At 50.9% G+C, this 16,800-nt stretch overlaps 1 protein-coding gene and 1 long non-coding RNA gene across 6 annotated transcripts in view; one reads left to right on the forward strand and one right to left on the reverse strand.

The window, feature by feature from the left end:
• Positions 1-16,800, forward strand: part of LOC119872583 — a 29,502-nt gene that overhangs the window by 9,936 nt on the left and 2,766 nt on the right. For 2 of the 3 annotated variants that reach the window (XR_005362427.1, XR_005362426.1), the window contains 2 exons: positions 8,672-9,267; positions 11,219-11,506. The exons of the other annotated variant lie outside the window; for it this stretch is intronic. This is a non-coding gene — a long non-coding RNA (uncharacterized LOC119872583). Of the gene's footprint in view, positions 1-8,671; positions 9,268-11,218; positions 11,507-16,800 lie in introns of those variants that run through there. 3 annotated transcript variants of the gene reach the window in all.
• On the reverse strand, positions 657-15,500 carry LOC119872581 (urea transporter 2). Of its 3 annotated transcripts, none has more exons than XM_038543387.1 (10): positions 15,193-15,500; positions 12,780-12,862; positions 11,884-12,043; positions 10,823-11,012; positions 10,334-10,462; positions 9,243-9,435; positions 6,602-6,749; positions 5,832-5,966; positions 4,683-4,732; positions 657-1,694 (listed from the first exon to the last, which is right to left on the reverse strand). In XM_038543387.1, the coding sequence occupies exons 3-10, from the start codon at positions 12,029-12,031 to the stop codon at positions 1,494-1,496; spliced, it is 1,194 nt and encodes a 397-aa protein (XP_038399315.1). In that variant the 5' UTR covers positions 12,032-12,043; positions 12,780-12,862; positions 15,193-15,500; the 3' UTR covers positions 657-1,493. The 3 variants fall into 3 exon arrangements, with proteins under 3 accessions (XP_038399315.1, XP_038399317.1, XP_038399316.1); XM_038543389.1 differs by lacking the exon at positions 15,193-15,500 and adding an exon at positions 13,241-13,285; XM_038543388.1 differs by lacking the exon at positions 15,193-15,500 and having other exon boundaries at positions 12,780-13,144.

Below are 16,800 nucleotides of genomic sequence, written 5' to 3' on the forward strand. Positions count from 1 at the left end.
AGGAAGGAAAAGATGAACATAGACACCAGCTTTTTCCAAATGATGGATTTTGGTTAAATGTAATTCTTTCCTTAAAGCTGCATTTCTAGAGGCTGTGTCTCCTGCCCCTGGCCTTCTTCCCCTATCTTATGATCTTATGTCCTCATCCCACCATGCTAAATTGAGAATATGGAAGGGTGTGGAGGGAAGGGTGTCCACTGAGGCACTGGAGAAGTTTATTCCTGTGCTGTGGAGGCGAGGTGGGAGGGCTGAGCCACATGGATTCCCACAAAGGGGTCCTGTGAGTTAGGAGCTTAATGCTGTAACCAGAGTAACTAAATAACAAGAGTTATTGGCCATTCAAGTATGGCTGGGTTTGTAATTTTGAGGTGCAAGACTAAAAGACTATTCCCTAAAAAGTGAGGTGTGTTGTTAATACCTGTGCTTCTACTGAAACAGAAAAAACAAAGACCTTAGTCATTTCAGTGTAATTCTCTCTGTAAGCAAATCAAACCATCTACTGATGATTTTTAACTTTTCCTCATCTCTTGTCAGACACTTGCTTGACCATGAAAATCCCCTCAAATGGGCAATGTGTGAACAGGGTAGGTGAGCTCCATTTCAAGAAAACCCTGATACCACCTTGTGAACTTAACCATTTAATAAGAGAATGCTTATCTATGCTACAAAAGAAAACACATTTGTTTAAAACATGATTTGAGTGTTGAAAAAGATCGGTTTTCATCTTATGACATTTCCAGAAATATTTCTGGTATGTAAAGGAAGGCATGTTGGCATTTCCAGTGAGTTTAGTTTCCTAACCCCAAATCTGGAGAACATCTTCTCATGACCCAAGAACAAATCTCAGAATATGAACATTTTCCTGCCTTGTCTCCAGGTAAGCCCTCCATCTATTATTTACTGTAATTATTTGATAGTCATGCTCATTTTGTCAGTTTATGGGAGAGAGAGAAGAATCAACATTTCTGTGGTAGGAGGGACTATAGAGTCCCTCCCTGTCATGAAACTAATAAGAAGTCGAGGCTGAGAGCAGGGATGTGCTCACCCAACATGGCAGGAGCTCATTAGAGGCAGAGCTGGGACAGAACCACCCCATCACCTTCCAGGCTGATACATGTTCCCTGGCACTGTGCATTGCTCCATGAAATGACTGAGTTGGAAGTGCATGCCACCAATCACTGTCTCCTTGATGAGTTCTCTTTAGTGACATGGCTTATTTTGCAGAAGAGGGAAAACCCCTCCAAGGGAGCTCTTCTGCAGTGAGCTATGGGTATGGAGTCTAAACTATTGTATCCTTGCTAAGCGTTGTGCATCTTGGACCTGAGAGGTTCCTAAATGGTGACTATACATGCATGTCCCTATGCAGGGGAATAACTAGGGTGTATGCTTGCTTGAAGGGAAAATCACAAAACAGACAGAAAGGGAAGTTGAATGGCCTTCAGCCTGGGGACCGGGACAACCTGCTGAAGGCTGAGTGTTTTGGAAAAGGCAGCCTAGGAGACATCATAGGCCTGGTACTTTGTTATGGTTGATGCTCTTCTGTTTTTCTCCTGGGATAGGTAGTAGATGCGGTTGGCCTCTGGGTAGGTGACTTTGCTGAGTGGAAGCTTGTAGATGGCGGGGTTGTTGGTCGTCAGGAGCAGGAAGGTGAGTGCTGAGAGGCAGAAGGGCCAGGTGCACGGTGGTAGTCCAAACTGGGTGGGGGGCAGGGGAGACACACAAGAGAAACCTTGGTTATATCAGATGCTTGTGCCTGTTTTGTCAGCCCTTATCAAGCCCCTCCATCCCTGGGTAGACGACAGATCTTTGTGAGCATTGATAGGAATAATACTTAATTCTTGACCAGTATAAATAAAATCACGTCAGTGCTCTCTGTCCACATTGTAGCAGGTGGACACACATTCTTCAAAATGCAGCCATTGGAACCGTATTGTAATATGGAATGTGGGTTTATGTAGAAACCATGGTTTGTCTTGGGCTGTCTGGCCAGGCTCTACCTCCAACTCTAGGAACCATGACCATTGCCTGTCTTTTCCCATAGCCCCTGTTGAAGGAGTGGCTTTGGCAGCCATTTTGTAGCTCATGACCTTTTTCTCTTTGGTCACAGCTGATTGAACTAGAACAAGGGACTTGACTCAAATGCAATTTCCACAGGCAGATGGCCTGGGAACTGAATTTTCTTTTGAGGATTTGAACTAAGAGAGGTTGAGGTCTTGGTTTGAAATGACTGGAGAGCCAACCATTGCTGGGTGGCCACTGGGGCACTGTGTGCAGCAGAAGAAACCCACTGCGGAGAGACATGGAGATCGAACAGACATTTGGAGAGAGGCAGAGACGTGATCTCCTAGTTCCAGGGGCTGGTGGTGGAGGGCAGGAACCTCTCTTCTCAAAGGGATCACCCATTCCCAGCTTCCCTTCTCATGGAGTTGACCTGTTTTTTTATTCCTTAAGATGCCTTGAGCCTTTCTGATGTGCCTCCCCACTCTTCCTTGAGTTCACTTGAGTGGAGAGCTTGTTGACAGGGAGCCTGCAGACTCAACTGTGAGGCAGACCAAATCACGTTCCATCAACCCCCAGCGCCATTTCATTTTAAGCAGTAAAGACCTTGGGTAAATACCATGGAGATAACAATGCCAGTGATGTGTGTGCTCAAAGATGGCACTGCTGGATGGGGCCTGAAGAAGAACTATGGCAGCCAGAACTGTGGCTGTAAGAATATCAAGAGTAATGAATTCCATCCCGTGAGTCTGCCTAAAGCCCTGCTAACACAGCACAGTGTGTTTAGGGAAGCACCCCCTGGAGCCCTACAGTGGGAGACGATGTAGATCTAGAGTCCCACAGGCCCAGATCCACATCTCAGCTCCAATCACCTTGTTAAAGGCATTTCATCTGCCTGAGACTTATTTCCTCAAGAGTAAAGTAGGGATAACAGTGTCTACTTAGAGAGTTGGTGCCTAGTACATACTGAGGACTCTGTAAATAGCCCTCAGCACGTGGCCATGAGTGTCAAGTAGAGGGTGGCATTGTGGAAGGCACGGGGCAGTGCATACAAGTGCCAGCGAGAAAGCAGAAGGACACAGCTCTTAAGTCCTCTCGTGTGTGGAGGGCTTGGATGGGCTCATAAACATCACTCGACATGTTTATCCCCTATTCCTCGAGAAGATTGGAAATTCCTTTGGAGAGAGTCAATAGCCTGCGCTTTTTTGTATCCCTGAGAGTGATCAACACAGCATCTTAAACATCATAGGAACGCAGAAAGTACACTTGATTTAAAAAAAAAAAGCCTAAATTGGGTGGTATCACCTCTGACTCATCTGCACACAGAAGAAAGGACCGGCCATCCCTGAACAGAAGCCTCTGGTTTGGCTTCTCTTTCAGTACCCTGCCCGAGGAAGGCGCGTGACACCTAGTCACGGGCTGGACAATCAGAGGTAAGGGTGGGTACCACCAGCAGGAGGGGAGGGCCTGGAGCACACAGGAGCCACAGAGCCCAGACTCCATGCTCTCCTTACCCGTCTGTGTTTCGAGGGCTGACCATTCAGCCCCAGCTCTTATGTTCCCACGGTGGCAGCTTGTGCCTTTAGACTTTCACTCACTCCTTCAGCATTTCTTGTGCACCTGTCAGGTGCTGGGTACTGCAAAAGGTACTAGAGCTAAAGACTTGACTATGACTGGGCCCCTGTTCTGAAGGAGCACACGGGCTGGAGTTGGAAGAGGAAGAATGTATACTAGGCTCGTCACAATACTGTATACACAATACTGAAGGCCGCGTGTGGGAGCAGAGGTACATGCAAAAGCCACTGGGGCCCAGAGGGGAATTCAGTCCACTGGGGTCAGGGATAGGGTCAGGGAAGGCCAATTCTCTTGCTAAGAAAATTTCTTCCTGAGCTAAGTTCAATCTGCCCAATTTCACTGAGGATGAAGAAGGGTTTCAGACAGGTGTGCATGGAATGCCTGCCTCCGTTCCCACCTTCAGGACCACTGGGGCTTTTCCTGGTGGCTTTTATAAAATGTGCCCTTGAACCCTTATCCAAAAGAGGGAGGCACTGACTGTGACTGAGCCCTAATAGCTCTGCTCTGGGTCTGGGACCCTAACCCAGGGTTTGTGGGGCTGGAACTGGCCATGTGGCTCCTCCTGACTTCAACACCACCTCACACCAGGGCACAACCAGGAGGTTCTTGGCCTGCTGCACATGCCCATAGCCAGCAGCTCTGGCTTCTCTCAGGTATGGCTGGGGCTTGGTTCCCTGTCTTCCCTGAGCTTTCCCTCATGACCGCCTCAACTCCTAGTTGTCAAGGGATGGACAAAGATGTACACTGGCCCATAAGCTGGTTGGGCAGTTGATCTATAAACATTAAAAAAAAATTAAATCATGAAGATTTAAGGGAAGTTCTAGGGGATGATGCAAGAATTCAATTTACAAGATAATGCTCAAGTTAGCCCTCTGTAAGAAGCTCCATTGGCCCAATGGCAATGGGGTCTGATCTGACCGATGGTTGACGTTTACGCTTTTTAAACCCAGCTCCTCCTGTGTAGCAGGTGCCAAGGTGGACAGTGTGATTGGAGATGAGAGAGATGAACTGGGGAGGGGTTCCCGGAGGAGAGGCTTGCACTGGCTTTGGGGAGCCCCCAAAACAGCTGGAAGGGCACGGTGGCATGTTCTTAGCGTACGCTGACTCACCACGGACAGCACATTAGCCAGAGCAGCGCCCAGGTAGGCCGCGAACAGCGCTGCAAAAAGAACCAAGAGACAGTCCAGTGACTAATGGACCCTCAAGCTTAGCCTGTATATTATCTCCCCAGACATTCTCTGCCACAAATGCTATCTCTCAGATTAAAATTAAAACTTGAGTTATGTTTCTATTACTTGACAGCTTTGAAACATGTTAAATTCCAGGCAGGTGCTGGCACAGCTAAGACAGCAGGTGAACTTTGTTAGAAAGGGCCAGAATGGAGCGGTTACGGTTCTCTTGGGTTCCACCACCTTGCATTCTAGCAAAGGAACATTTAGCAGCATAAACCATACATGAAAATTTTTACTATCACGGCCAAGGTGAGTGGATCCCAGAAGCCCCTGCTGGAATAGTTCATCATGGGTTATTGACAGAATATGGGTTTCCAGGGAGAAGCAGCATTCTGTAAGCTTGAGGAAGACCACATGGGCCCACCGCCTTGTCTTCTAGGCTCCCCTTGTAGAGGGCATGGCCGGGCTGGCCACTGGCCAGAGCTGAATGCCGGTACGAGGTGAGGGGGGCTCTGTGAAAATGAGCCAGTGTAATTGGGCTTTGCTTCTGAACCCCCAGTTTCTCAACTGAAGGCTGCCCAGTTGTCCCTAGCATATTAACAAGAGCAAATCTTTATAAGAGAGGCACTGGGTGCCCACAGCCCTCGGCATTCCTGTCACATAAGCATTACTTGAAGGTCCTGTGATCAGTGTTTGGGTGCTTCCATCTATCTGATGTAAATCACCCAATTCTATATATGAAGATGAATTTGGGGGAAGAAGAGTTGTTCTATCAGTTAGCTTCCGTCACCAGCCAGGAGAATAACAATCACAGAGACAGCCCCCTGAACAACCCCCAAACAACCATCATCTAGAAATTCTGTCCTCGTGTGGCTGAGCTCTTTGTTCCGTGAAAATAACTTCTACCATGTGAATCATTGAGCAACCGACCATTCCGAACAGTTTTAGATAGAAACCCTTTTATGACGCAAACAATCCTCCCATTTATTGCTGAACGGCCCGCCGAATTTTCAGGGTGGCTTTCCGCACAGGGACAGCCCCACGGGAGGTGTGTGAGGTGCAGAGGGAGCTGGAGGTGGTCCCTACCGCAGGCAACGGCCAGGAGGTGGGTCTGCCAGGTGAGGACGTAGAACATGCCTCCTATCGCGATGCAGGCCAGTGTGCTGTTGAAGCCACACAGGCCGAAGTAGATGGACTCCAAGGGCGTTGCTATAGTGAGGGCTGCGGGAGAAGACAGGCATAGGTGCTGAGTTTAGGGGATCTCACGGGGGCTCACCTGCTGGCCCTGGAAACCACCACCGTGCTCAAAGCCCAGACTGGCCACTTCCTTAGGCTTCTATAGAAAAAGAACTTTTGATCTTATTCAGTGAAAAAATAACTAAAATAAACTGATATGGCCATAGAACCACATGAGTACTAGCAGTGAAGTGTCAGGGGAAGACGAGAGCTTTCTAAGTAAGGACTCTACAGCCTTTTTAAGCAGTCCAGTCCAGAGAAGTTCCTTCCTCCAGCCAAGAAAGAAGACCTTTCCTTCTTCATTGCTATCTTAACGTTCTCTACTGGAGTATCATCCCTCGGGATAGGATGTAAACTACAAACATGCCTGGAATTAACCTCTCCCCGAATTTAAATTTATACTAAGATGTAAATGGTTAACACTTCAAACCTTCCAGAGGCATGAGGACACTGGCACCTAAAGTTGGGAAAACAAGGTATAATGGAGGGAAAGTTTACAGGAGTCAGTGGGAGGAGGGGGAGAGGGTCATTAAAGACACATGTCACCATTTTCTTTGGAGTCGACTCCAGACACTAACATCCTTATGGCCCATCGGAGAGGAAGAAGTGATGACACTAACCTGCTAACATCCCCATGGTGGAGCCAATCGCAGCGTGCAAGCAAATAAGAGGTGATGATATGAACAGAGCTATGAGGAAGATGCCTCCAGTCCAGGGGTTGTCGCAGCCGTACACCTGGCCTATTCCAACAGGGATGGCTCTCAGAAGCTGTGGGTGTAGAGTCGCATGTGGTTATAGAGGGAGACAACACAACTTGAGCCCTGGCTGGAAACAATTTGTGCCAAACCCTCTACGCCCATGTTTTGCAGCAGGTTTCCAAGATGTTTGTATTCAAATAGATTAACTCTAAAAGGAACACAGCTTTTTTGCTTTAATCTTGAGTTCTTAGACCAATACGCATTCAGGATGTTAAGCTTCCTTTATTTAGAGACGTTAGTGTAAGGCACTAAACCCCCAGTGAAGAGAAACTAAAAACTTAAAATGAGGGAATTATCCATTACAAAAGCAAGAGATGTGTGATCAAAGGGTTTGAAAACCCTCTTGTAACATTTAAAAAAACACCCTAGAATTATGACTAGAAGGCTGAATATTACATGAAAAAATGGTCCTTTGTGTTTCCAAGAATAAGGTGTCTGGGTGATGGTCACATTAGTCTATGTGAGCAGTTGGACTCATGTCCACAGAAGGGTCCCTGAGGAGGTAGGATCATGGTCTCTGCTCTCTTGTTTGGTACACCAATCAGATGGTGACTGGTGGGTGAACACCCTGCTTGCATCAGGCCTCCAGGGAGCTTGGGGATGGGGGACCCGTCTGCCAAAGTGAAGGGTTTGACAAGGCAGGATCCACTGCCTTATGGGCACTTGCAAAGGTGCTCCGGAGTTCAGGAAAAGGATCCTGAGCATGCAGCCTTCCCCAGCAACGGGGGTTAGCCCCTATGCTTTGGAAGTTGGCCAAAGGTTCTTGAGTTAGTAGAGTGTATAAAGGAGGGGGCCTCTGGGCCATGCAGGGTACACTGGGGTTTTCTCACCCCTCGGGCGGTGAGCTGAGAAGGAGCAGAGTCCTGGGGCCAGGATGGCCATGTATTTTGAGGAGCCAGCTCTTCTCTCAGCCCATTGCTTTCTGAGAGGACTTGGCCCCTGGAGGTGTGCAGGGACAGGAAGACACAGCAGGAGCCTGTGGGTTGGCCTGGTGGGCCAGACTCAATCTCCTGGGACTCCCAACACAGAGAAGAGGGTGGGGGCTCTGGTATTACCATGTGGGCAAAGGCAGGCAGGTGGGGGAGTCTGATGCAGAGGCAGTGGTGCTGGGCAGTGTGGTCCCAGCTGGTGGCCCCGTCCAGGGGGCCGTCCAGTGACCAAAGAGCCGAGGAACTCATGGGGCTTCGACATTGTTGGGAGTGTTAGACTCTCTCTCTGACACTGACTTGGTCCCCCAATGCTCCAGGCTGTCATGAATGGTCAGAAGGACAAAACATAGGGGTCATTGTCGTAATCCGTTTGATTGGCAGGAAAGTTACTTCTTAAAAGGTGACCAGCACAAACTGCATTTCTCTCTCCTAGAACTTTGGGGCTCTGAAGTGTCTGTATGAGATTCCCTAATTGTTGTTCCCTTCTGCGAAATTCCTAGATATCTTTTCCATTGGAAATGTGGCATAGAGAATGCAAACTTTCTTAAACTTGCCTTTTTTAACACCATCCCCCATAGGCAACAAGTTAGAGCAATTGTGCCTTCGAAACTCATTGGTGGGGGTAAATACCAGGAAAGGGAAGTGTAATGAGTGAATCGCTAACCTTTTCTCACCTCTGGTTCATGAGGGTCCTCACATACACAGACGCAAATCAACACGGATGAAGCTAACACGAGTATTTCTCTTCCTAAATCATATTTCTTACTGCAAACACAGGGCCCTTTCTACCAGGCCATGCTGTTGTATACTATGAAATGCTAAAAGAACGTAGGCCTCATTGTTTCTGAAAGTTCTTCCAACAAAGCCCAAGCGGCTTTGTGGTTAGATGATGGCCTGCCAACAACAAGGTTCCAGAGGGAGCCCTCGACCATGGAGTGTAGTCTAGTGTAATGGAAAACAGGAGAACCTCAGCGAAAACATGTCTTATTAATTATCTTGGCAGACTTCCAGAGGCAGGCGTTCTATGCAAAATCCTCGTAAAACACCATTCAAAGCTCTGATATGTAGACATTTCTTAATGGAGGGACACCTGCGCTTCACCGTGGGACCGTGCCGGAGAGAGCGAATGGAATCAAGTCTGGGGGTCAGAACAGAGACTTCTGTAGCCCACAGGTGGCCGTGTGATGTGTGTGCCTTTATCAGTGACACGGATAGAAGGGAATACACAGAATAAACTGGAGCAACATTGGAGGAAAGCCTCAGAAAGATTTTTTTCAAAGCAGTCAGGAGGCCGGAGGGCTAATGTTGACTCTGCTCTTCACCGATTAGCTGCATGACCTCAGGCCTCAGTTTCTTTCTCTGTGCTATGACAGTGTGGGCCACAAACGGTCCTGTTAGCTCTCAGAAGGAGGAAGGAGAAGGGTGGTGGCTAACGAGAGGCTGCATGTGGAGCACCTCACACCGAGTCGTGGTTCAGCCATTACCCGGGGAGGCTTTTGGCATGTGGAATCCGCAAATGCCACTTTGACATGGCTTTTGGACAGATGTTGCCCCCTGCCTTCCACGGTACCTACCAAGGGCACTTGGACCTCTGACCAGGTAATGTTGGGCACGGAGGAGGCGGGCTGCAGCAGCGTCGTGGGGAAGAAGAGGTTGTAGTGGCCGGTGGCCGCCAGGTACAGGGTCACGGCTATGTTGAAGGGCAGTGTGAAGACGGGGAGGTCCCACTTGCTGAGGATGGTGCCCAGGGCACTGGAGAGGATGGGGCTGTGGCAGAAACATAAGAGACTCCATTCAGGAGGCTCCTGCCCTGACACTAGGCTGAGCAGGAGTTGGGGAGGGCTGGTCCCTGTACTTTCCTGACGATGGGGAGCCTGCTGGGTACGTTCTCTGAGCCTGACTCGCCCTGAGCCTGTGTTCCCTTGGCCTCTTCCCTGGGCCTGGTGTGGTGACAGGGCGAACGCCTGGGCTCAACTGCAGAGAGAGGGCTTTCTGGGGGCAAGACCCAAGGCAAGGGGTCACAGAAACTCCTTGAAAAGTCATATAGCTCCATGCTCAGGCTTGAGGAGAGAGGACAAGCTGGGAGAGTGACAGGGAGGGGAGTCAGTCATTCTATGAATAAATTCCTTCATTTATTCATTCAACAAACGTTCGTGGAGCAGCCGAGAGCGCCGAGCCTCCTGGCCAGAGTGCCCTGTGCTGATCTCTGGAGGTGAAGGGGAGCTGAGGCTGGCCCTCGGAGGGCTCTGCCTGGTGGCTGGTCCTTCAGGCTACACTAGGATGTTGTCCTAGGCTGGTCAGGGGTTCCCGAGGATGGGGAAAAGCTGGGGGGGTGGGTAGGGGAGTGTGAGAAAGTTTCTAGAAACTGACAGCACGCTGTGGTATGGCTCTTCACCTATATGTGCCCCAGTTCCTTCCTCTGTGCTCTGGCAGAAACCCCTTGACATGTTAAAAAGAGAAAAGTGAGGGATGGCAGGTGATACCATCCCCAGATCCCTGGGCACAGGGCTGTCGCTGTGTGACACGAGGAATTACTGCTGGTGGATGTTTCCCATGTGCCAGCTAAGCCAATGCCCCCTTAAAGTGGAGTGGAGACACGCGGAGAGCTGGGATGAAACGCTGGGGGGGCCCTTGACTGTATCCACAGCCTCAGGAGCAAACTTACCAAGACATGGACATAATGATGACAGGGAGCAGGAGCCACCAGTAATAGTTGCCTCTGTCTGAGAACACGGCCATCAGTAGCCCCACCAGCACCCCGTTGTAGCCGTGAAGTCCCGCTGCGATGGCAGACCTGGGGGGACATAGGAGGCCGGGTGAGGTGGGGTCTCCCCGGGGCCTCAGGAGGGGCACTGGGGGCACTGCCTACTTGACTCCCCTTGTGACCCAGGTTTTTGTCAGTGGGGGCCTGACTGCACACGCCTTCCAGAGGATGGCCCCACTGGGCACAGGAAGGAAAGCCATCAACCCTTCCTGGTCCCCCTGGACGACGTGAAGCTGTTCCCAAATAATGCATGAGTGGCTGTGGTTAGTACTTAATGGAGGGGTTTCTGAGCTTGGAGGCCAGTGGGGAGGCGAGGGGAAGGTGGCCCATGGTCCCCGCAGGAAGCCACCTCTGGCCTTGTGCTTGAGTCTCAGGGCTCCTGGAACTTACCTGTCCTGGCTCAGGATGAGGGCTGTCAAGGTGGACACTACAGTGCCCAAGCAGCCTGACACGGCCCACCAGGGGTTCTGGACAAAGAGGCCCAGGACAATGAGGATGCCGCTGACGGGGTTGTTCACAAACATCACCTGCGACGTGCCCCGGAGAACCCAGTCGAGGAACTGGAACACGGGAGATTTGTCTGAAATGGAAGCAGGGCAGGGAGTCAAAGTTAAGGTGTGCCAGGCCCGCGGGAGACTCTGGTGGGCGTGGGGAGCTCCGCACTGAAGGGGGTTCTCAGGGCACCAGCCCCCACTGCCACCTGCCACAGGGGAAGCTGCATCAAAAACCCATGAGAAAACTCTTTAGACCCCTCATCAGCTCTATGGTCTTTACTTTGGTTTTTAGGTTGTGAGGACAAGGTCCCCTGAGCCATCTGTGCCCCTGTGAGGGTGGCAAGAGTTTTCAAGAAGACGTATCCAAGAAGAAAGTTCTCTAGCTGCATAGAAGGTGTCAAAGCCACAGGCTCTGGGAAGATTGCTAGAGAGAACTTACTGGAACACTGAACATAGTTCTCCCAAGTGTCATCTGTAAGGCAGGCATTTTTTTTTTTTTTTTTTTAGAATGCTGATTCTAGGGACGCCTGGGTGGCTCAGCAGTTGAACATCTGTCTTCAGCTCAGGTTGTGACCCTGGGTCCCGGGATTGAGTCCCACATTGGACTCCCCACATGGAGCCTGATTCTCCCTTTGCCTGTGTCTCTGCCTCTCTGTGTGTGTCTCTCATGAATAAATAAATAAAATCTTAAGAGAAAAATGCAGATTCTAGAATCTCATGCCTAAATGCCCCAGGGGATGTGTGTCAGCTCGGCTGCTATGTTCCAAAATGAGGGCTTGCACACTGACGCCTAGTGCACTCACGTCCCAAGTGTCTGCATGTCTTTTGTAACAGCAAAAGACTCTCATCCCTTATAGAAGACCCTAGACAGGGCCCTCAGTCTAATCTGTCAAGGCCCGTGGCTTTGCACCTGCTGGGACGGGTGGCAGCGACACGTTAGGGGCAGGGTGGACTTACCTTTCAGCCCCTCGCCGCACTCCTTCATCTCCCCTGTGATGTAACTGAGGGCCCTGCCAACCCTCTTCCCGCTGGCTGCCACGTGGCTCTGAATCCAGGAGGCCTTGGATGTGCTCGCCTCCACCTTTATCTCCGCGCTGTCCTCCATGGTGTCCAGATCCTGTCCAGGGACAAGACAAGGGGCTCCCATATCCCGTGCTTCACACGCTGAGCAGCCACCTTTGTGCTGGCTCGGGGACCATGCTAACGTTTTCACTGGGTATCTAGTGATGCTGCTGCTTGGTGGTCTCCATGTTTCTGTGGACAGGAAGACCTTGTCTCGTTTGACGCGTTACTTCATTTAATACGGGCCAGAGCCTTGCAGTACAACGGACACTGTGTTTGTCCTCATCCTGGGGGTGAGGGCTCAGGCATGGGTGGAGTGGAGCAGGAGTTCTCACTGGCAAAGATCAAGGTCCAACAGTAGAGCTGATATCTAACCACATATCTTTAGGCTCTTTAATCCATTACCACCACAACACCATGCTCTTCCCAGAAGAATTTATTCCCCACCCCCCAGCAGGTCGCGTCTATAAAATCTAACTATCCATTAAAATTAAACACGTGAAGATTCTGTTTCTAAAAAAATTGGTGCTGGCTTGTTTCCGAAATGCTTGAATGCCCGATTTAGAGGTAGACAGATAGTAACTACGTCAAATAAAAGGAACATGAAGTTTTATAAAGTAGACTACAAAAAACAGACATTTTTTAATCTCAGGTTATTTAGTTTCTAGAAATAACGAATTCAAGAAAAGTTGGCCTAAATCAGAGGACATCTTTCCCCAGTGTCCGCTCCCTGATCTATGGCAGGCTCTGTGGCCCGGGACCCTGCCCAATTTCGGCCACTTGTGACTCACCAGCAGCTCAACCGTGGGCTTCCGGTACTGATAGGGAGAAGGGTCTTTGGTCTGTCTCTCCTGGTGTTCGCTTTTTCCAAACACTGGAGTTAAGGAAAGCACAACATTAATTAGGACACCTCTACCCACCCAAGCAGAGCTCTCCAGGTGGGGCTGAAATACTCAGTATTTCCTATTCCACTTGTGTGAGTACAGAACCATGGCGTCTTGCAGCTGGAAAGCCTCTTTTAATTTTCGGTCAAGAACCCATTTGGGGGATCCCTGGGTGGCGCAGTGGTTTGGCGCCTGCCTTTGGCCCAGGGCGCGATCCTGGAGAGCTGGGATCTAATCCCACGTCGGACTCCCAGTGCCTGGAGCCTGCTTCTCCCTCTGCCTGTGTCTCTGCCCCTCTCTCTCTCTCTCTGTGACTATCATAAATAAATAAAAATTAAAAAAAAAAAAGAACCCATTTGGACTCTCACATTAGGTGGAAAATGTACTTCCCCATGTAAACAGGACACTTTAGGGAGTTCTGAATTTAGGGAGTTCAGAGGCTGGCCTCCAGGGAAGAGGCTCTGAGTTCGCTCAACGTTTCTATTTCTCAGATAAGGACACAGTGCCTTGGCCATGATCTCCAAACTAGGGTTCCTTCTCCTACACTGCATGAACTTTTAAGCGTAGAAGGAAGGAAAACTTGGATGTTATTTCTCCCAGAGGATTAAACTGCCTGAGCCATGCAAAGTGTGGGTTTGAGTTTGACCATGATTCTCTCCATCTGGATGACCTTGGGCTGTCCTGGTCTCGTATTTTTGGATTTATTTCTGATTTTAGCAGCAACTGCCAGTTGGATTAAGACAAGTGATGTCTACATCAATCCTTGAAACAGATTTTGTCATGTTCTTGTAATTCTAGGAAACCCTTGTGAAGTTGCTGCAAGCCTATTTTTTCATGATTACCAGATGGGTTATTTTTTAGGATGACCAAGTGTAGCAGGGTTTTATGCATCCCAAAAGAAGGCCTTGGCAAGCTTCGGCCTCGGTGCTCTGGTTCCCTCTCGTGGTCAAGTGCGAGGATGGCAGGCTGGGCTCTGAGTGCCCTCCCTGTAGGTTCAGACTGAACTGGCCGTTCTGCTGCATTCAGGAGCCTTTAGGGCACCTGTGTGCTGGAAGGACGCATTGCTGAGCTCCCAGTTCTGAAGGGGCAGGGGCTGCAAGTACCTGTGTGGTTGGGAAGTTACACTATGCAGGGCAAACTAATTAATGTTGGAAGCTTTGAGATAAAGAGTAGGAGCAAGGAGTCCTCTAGGAGTTGAGGCCTGTGTGTCTGTGTCTCCTGGTGGACCCACTGCTTGTGTGTGGAACACCCCCATCATCACCTGCCCCCACCCGTGGCTGCCGTTGAGCAATTTCCACTAGCCCACGTCCCAGGCTCCTTGGCACTCTCCCCACCCCAGCCCCCAGGCCCCATGAGGAAGGATGTTTGGAGGGGGGTTGTTAACCTTCTGAGGAAGGCCGTACCTCTTCCTTGCCATGCCAGTGGCCCCCACCCCCCGCCCCTGTCAGATACAAACTCCTGGGCTAGAGGGTCCCTGAGAAGTCTCAGTACCCTCTACCATGTAGGACATGTTCCCCCTCTGCCCCCGGCCCTGTTTTCTGTGTTGGCCACTCTAGATGGTGAGAAACTAGGAGGCTTAGGTGAAGCAGAGCAAGAATGTCACAAACACATCTTCTAGAAAGCATGTGAGGCTGTATGAAGGACACTGACTGGTCCTCCCCCGCCTTGTCCTTCACCAGCTGCATGACTGCGGGGGAGTCGGTTCCCCTCCCTGAGGTTTCAGGGGCAGAATTAGATTGCCCCTCTGCCCAGGCCCATCACATGGCTACTTTTGCATCTGACAAGCAAGGACTCCGGGCGAGCCCCTCCCTGGCCCCGGGCTCCTCCCTGGCTCATTTTGGCTGCCCCTCTTGGTCTGTGGGAGCCCCCTCCCATCCACGACTCTCCACCTGTTTCCTTGGCCTTGACATCTCGGTGGCCACTGTGGGTGAGAACTTTTTACCTCAAGCCCTGTCGGTATACCTGTGGTTTGTGGCTCAGCAAGAAATTAGACTCTCCTGGGGAGCTTTGGAAGCTCTTACATTGCCTTGGGCTGCTCCCCAGATGAATTAGATTAGTCTCCTGGGATGGGAGGCAGGGGATTCCAATATGCAGTCAAGTTTGAGACCTCCCGAGTCAGCTGCTTATCCCAGCATCAGCATCCCCCCGGCCCCCTGACGGGTCTAGACAATGGGGTGGTGCTGTGGTCACAGGCTGGGTGTGAGAAAAACAAGCCTGGCCCTCGTGGCTCTGCCTACTGCCCAGTGAAGTAGGCACTGCCATTGTCCCCATTCTAGAGATGAGCAAATCGACCCGAGAGTGAAGGGGAAGCAGCACACACCTTTGCTCCTCCTCCGAATGGATGACCACTCGATGTGGAACACGCTCCTGGGCTTGGGGGGCACGGCCTCCAAGCCCTCATCGGCCTTCGTGCTTGCTGCCGCTGGCTGCTCCCTCCCGCCACCTAGCCAGGGGCAAAACAAGACAGGTCAGTGTCCGCCCTGGCCTGTGCCCAGGGAGAGCCAAGCAGGCGGTGTGGGGACAAGTCACATGCAGAAGCTGGAAGGGCAGGAGCGGTCGCTGTGAGGCTGCAGGTAGTAACCACATCTGTGTCTGTGTCAAGCATCCAGTGTCTCTGCTCCCCCTGTAAACACTTCCAATCCCTTTCCCCACAGGGACCGTGTCACAGACACCTACACCTGCCAAGACAGAGATGAGCTGGTCTGCCCTATTTCCCCAGCAGGGAACAGCTCAAGGACCTTCCCAGCTGGGCCTTGCCAGCCTGGCTGGCGTTCAAGTGCTGCAGCTAGTGACCTGGCCTCCCTCTGGAGAGGGGGGCTGGGGCGGGCGGTCCTCGATGCTGACCGTGTTTTGGAACCACCGGGCTCTTTACCCGATGCCTGGAGAACCGAGGCTGGGAATGGGTCCTGGAGCTTTCTACCAACGAAAGTTTTTCAATGCCTGTCATATTTAAAAGGTGGCTCTGAGGAGCTTGAGCTGAGAACCATCAACCTGGGTTCTTCCCACCTGAGATGTGGTCCTGGGACCAGCAGCATCAGACTCATCTGGGAGCAGGTTGAAAATGCAGACTGTGTGGGGAGCAGAGCGTGCTCATCTCTTGGGACAGAGTTTCCCAAAGCTGGGCCTGGGATTACAGCATCCTGTTGGCTTGCTGCGGTCCATGCACCCATGTCCACCCCACGTGGATCAGTTGGAGTATTTGGTGGTCCCAGAGGTACACAGTTTCAATACTTTCTGCTTGGGATTCAGGGCACTCTGGCTGCTGTGATCTAGTGGTCACCTGCGGTCTTGGTTCGGAATAATGCCTGGGCATTGTTGTCTGCACAAGCTGGAGAACCGAGGTGGGAATGGGTCCTGGAGTTTCCTACCAATGGCCATGTGACTCTCAGCCCTCAGTCCTTTTCTCGGCATTCTTGCTGCTTAGAGTCTGGTTCATGGGCCAGCTCCATGGACATCAAATGCAGACTCTCAGGTCCCATCTCAGACTGGCTGAACTGTAGTCTATTTTTACCAAGCTCCACAGCTGACCTGAGTGCACCCTTACATTGAGAGAACCCATCTGGATCACAGCATTTGCACAAAAATGATTTTAGCAAAGCTCAGAACATAGCAAGACCCACACCCAGAGCATGTATGGGATATGCATGAGCAAGGAAAGGGGTTTTGTCTATACTCCCAGACTGAAAGGGCAAACAGGCAACCATGTTCCTTCCCTCTAGGCAGCAGGACGGGGAAGAAAGTCCCCATTCCAGCGTCCTGTCTGTGTGCCAGCGCCAGGCCCTCACTTCCTCCATAACTCCAGGGAGAAGCCCCCCACCCCGATCCCATGTCAGACACACCTGGAACATCAGCCTGCCCTAGGGGCCCTCTGCAACCTCTGCCGGACGCTTGCTTCCTGTTTCTTGTAGCGCAGTGTCAGCGGCCCTGG

The sequence above is a fragment of the Canis lupus genome, chromosome 7 (assembly GCF_011100685.1).
Source record: "Canis lupus familiaris isolate Mischka breed German Shepherd chromosome 7, alternate assembly UU_Cfam_GSD_1.0, whole genome shotgun sequence".
Lineage (NCBI taxonomy): Eukaryota > Metazoa > Chordata > Mammalia > Carnivora > Canidae > Canis > Canis lupus.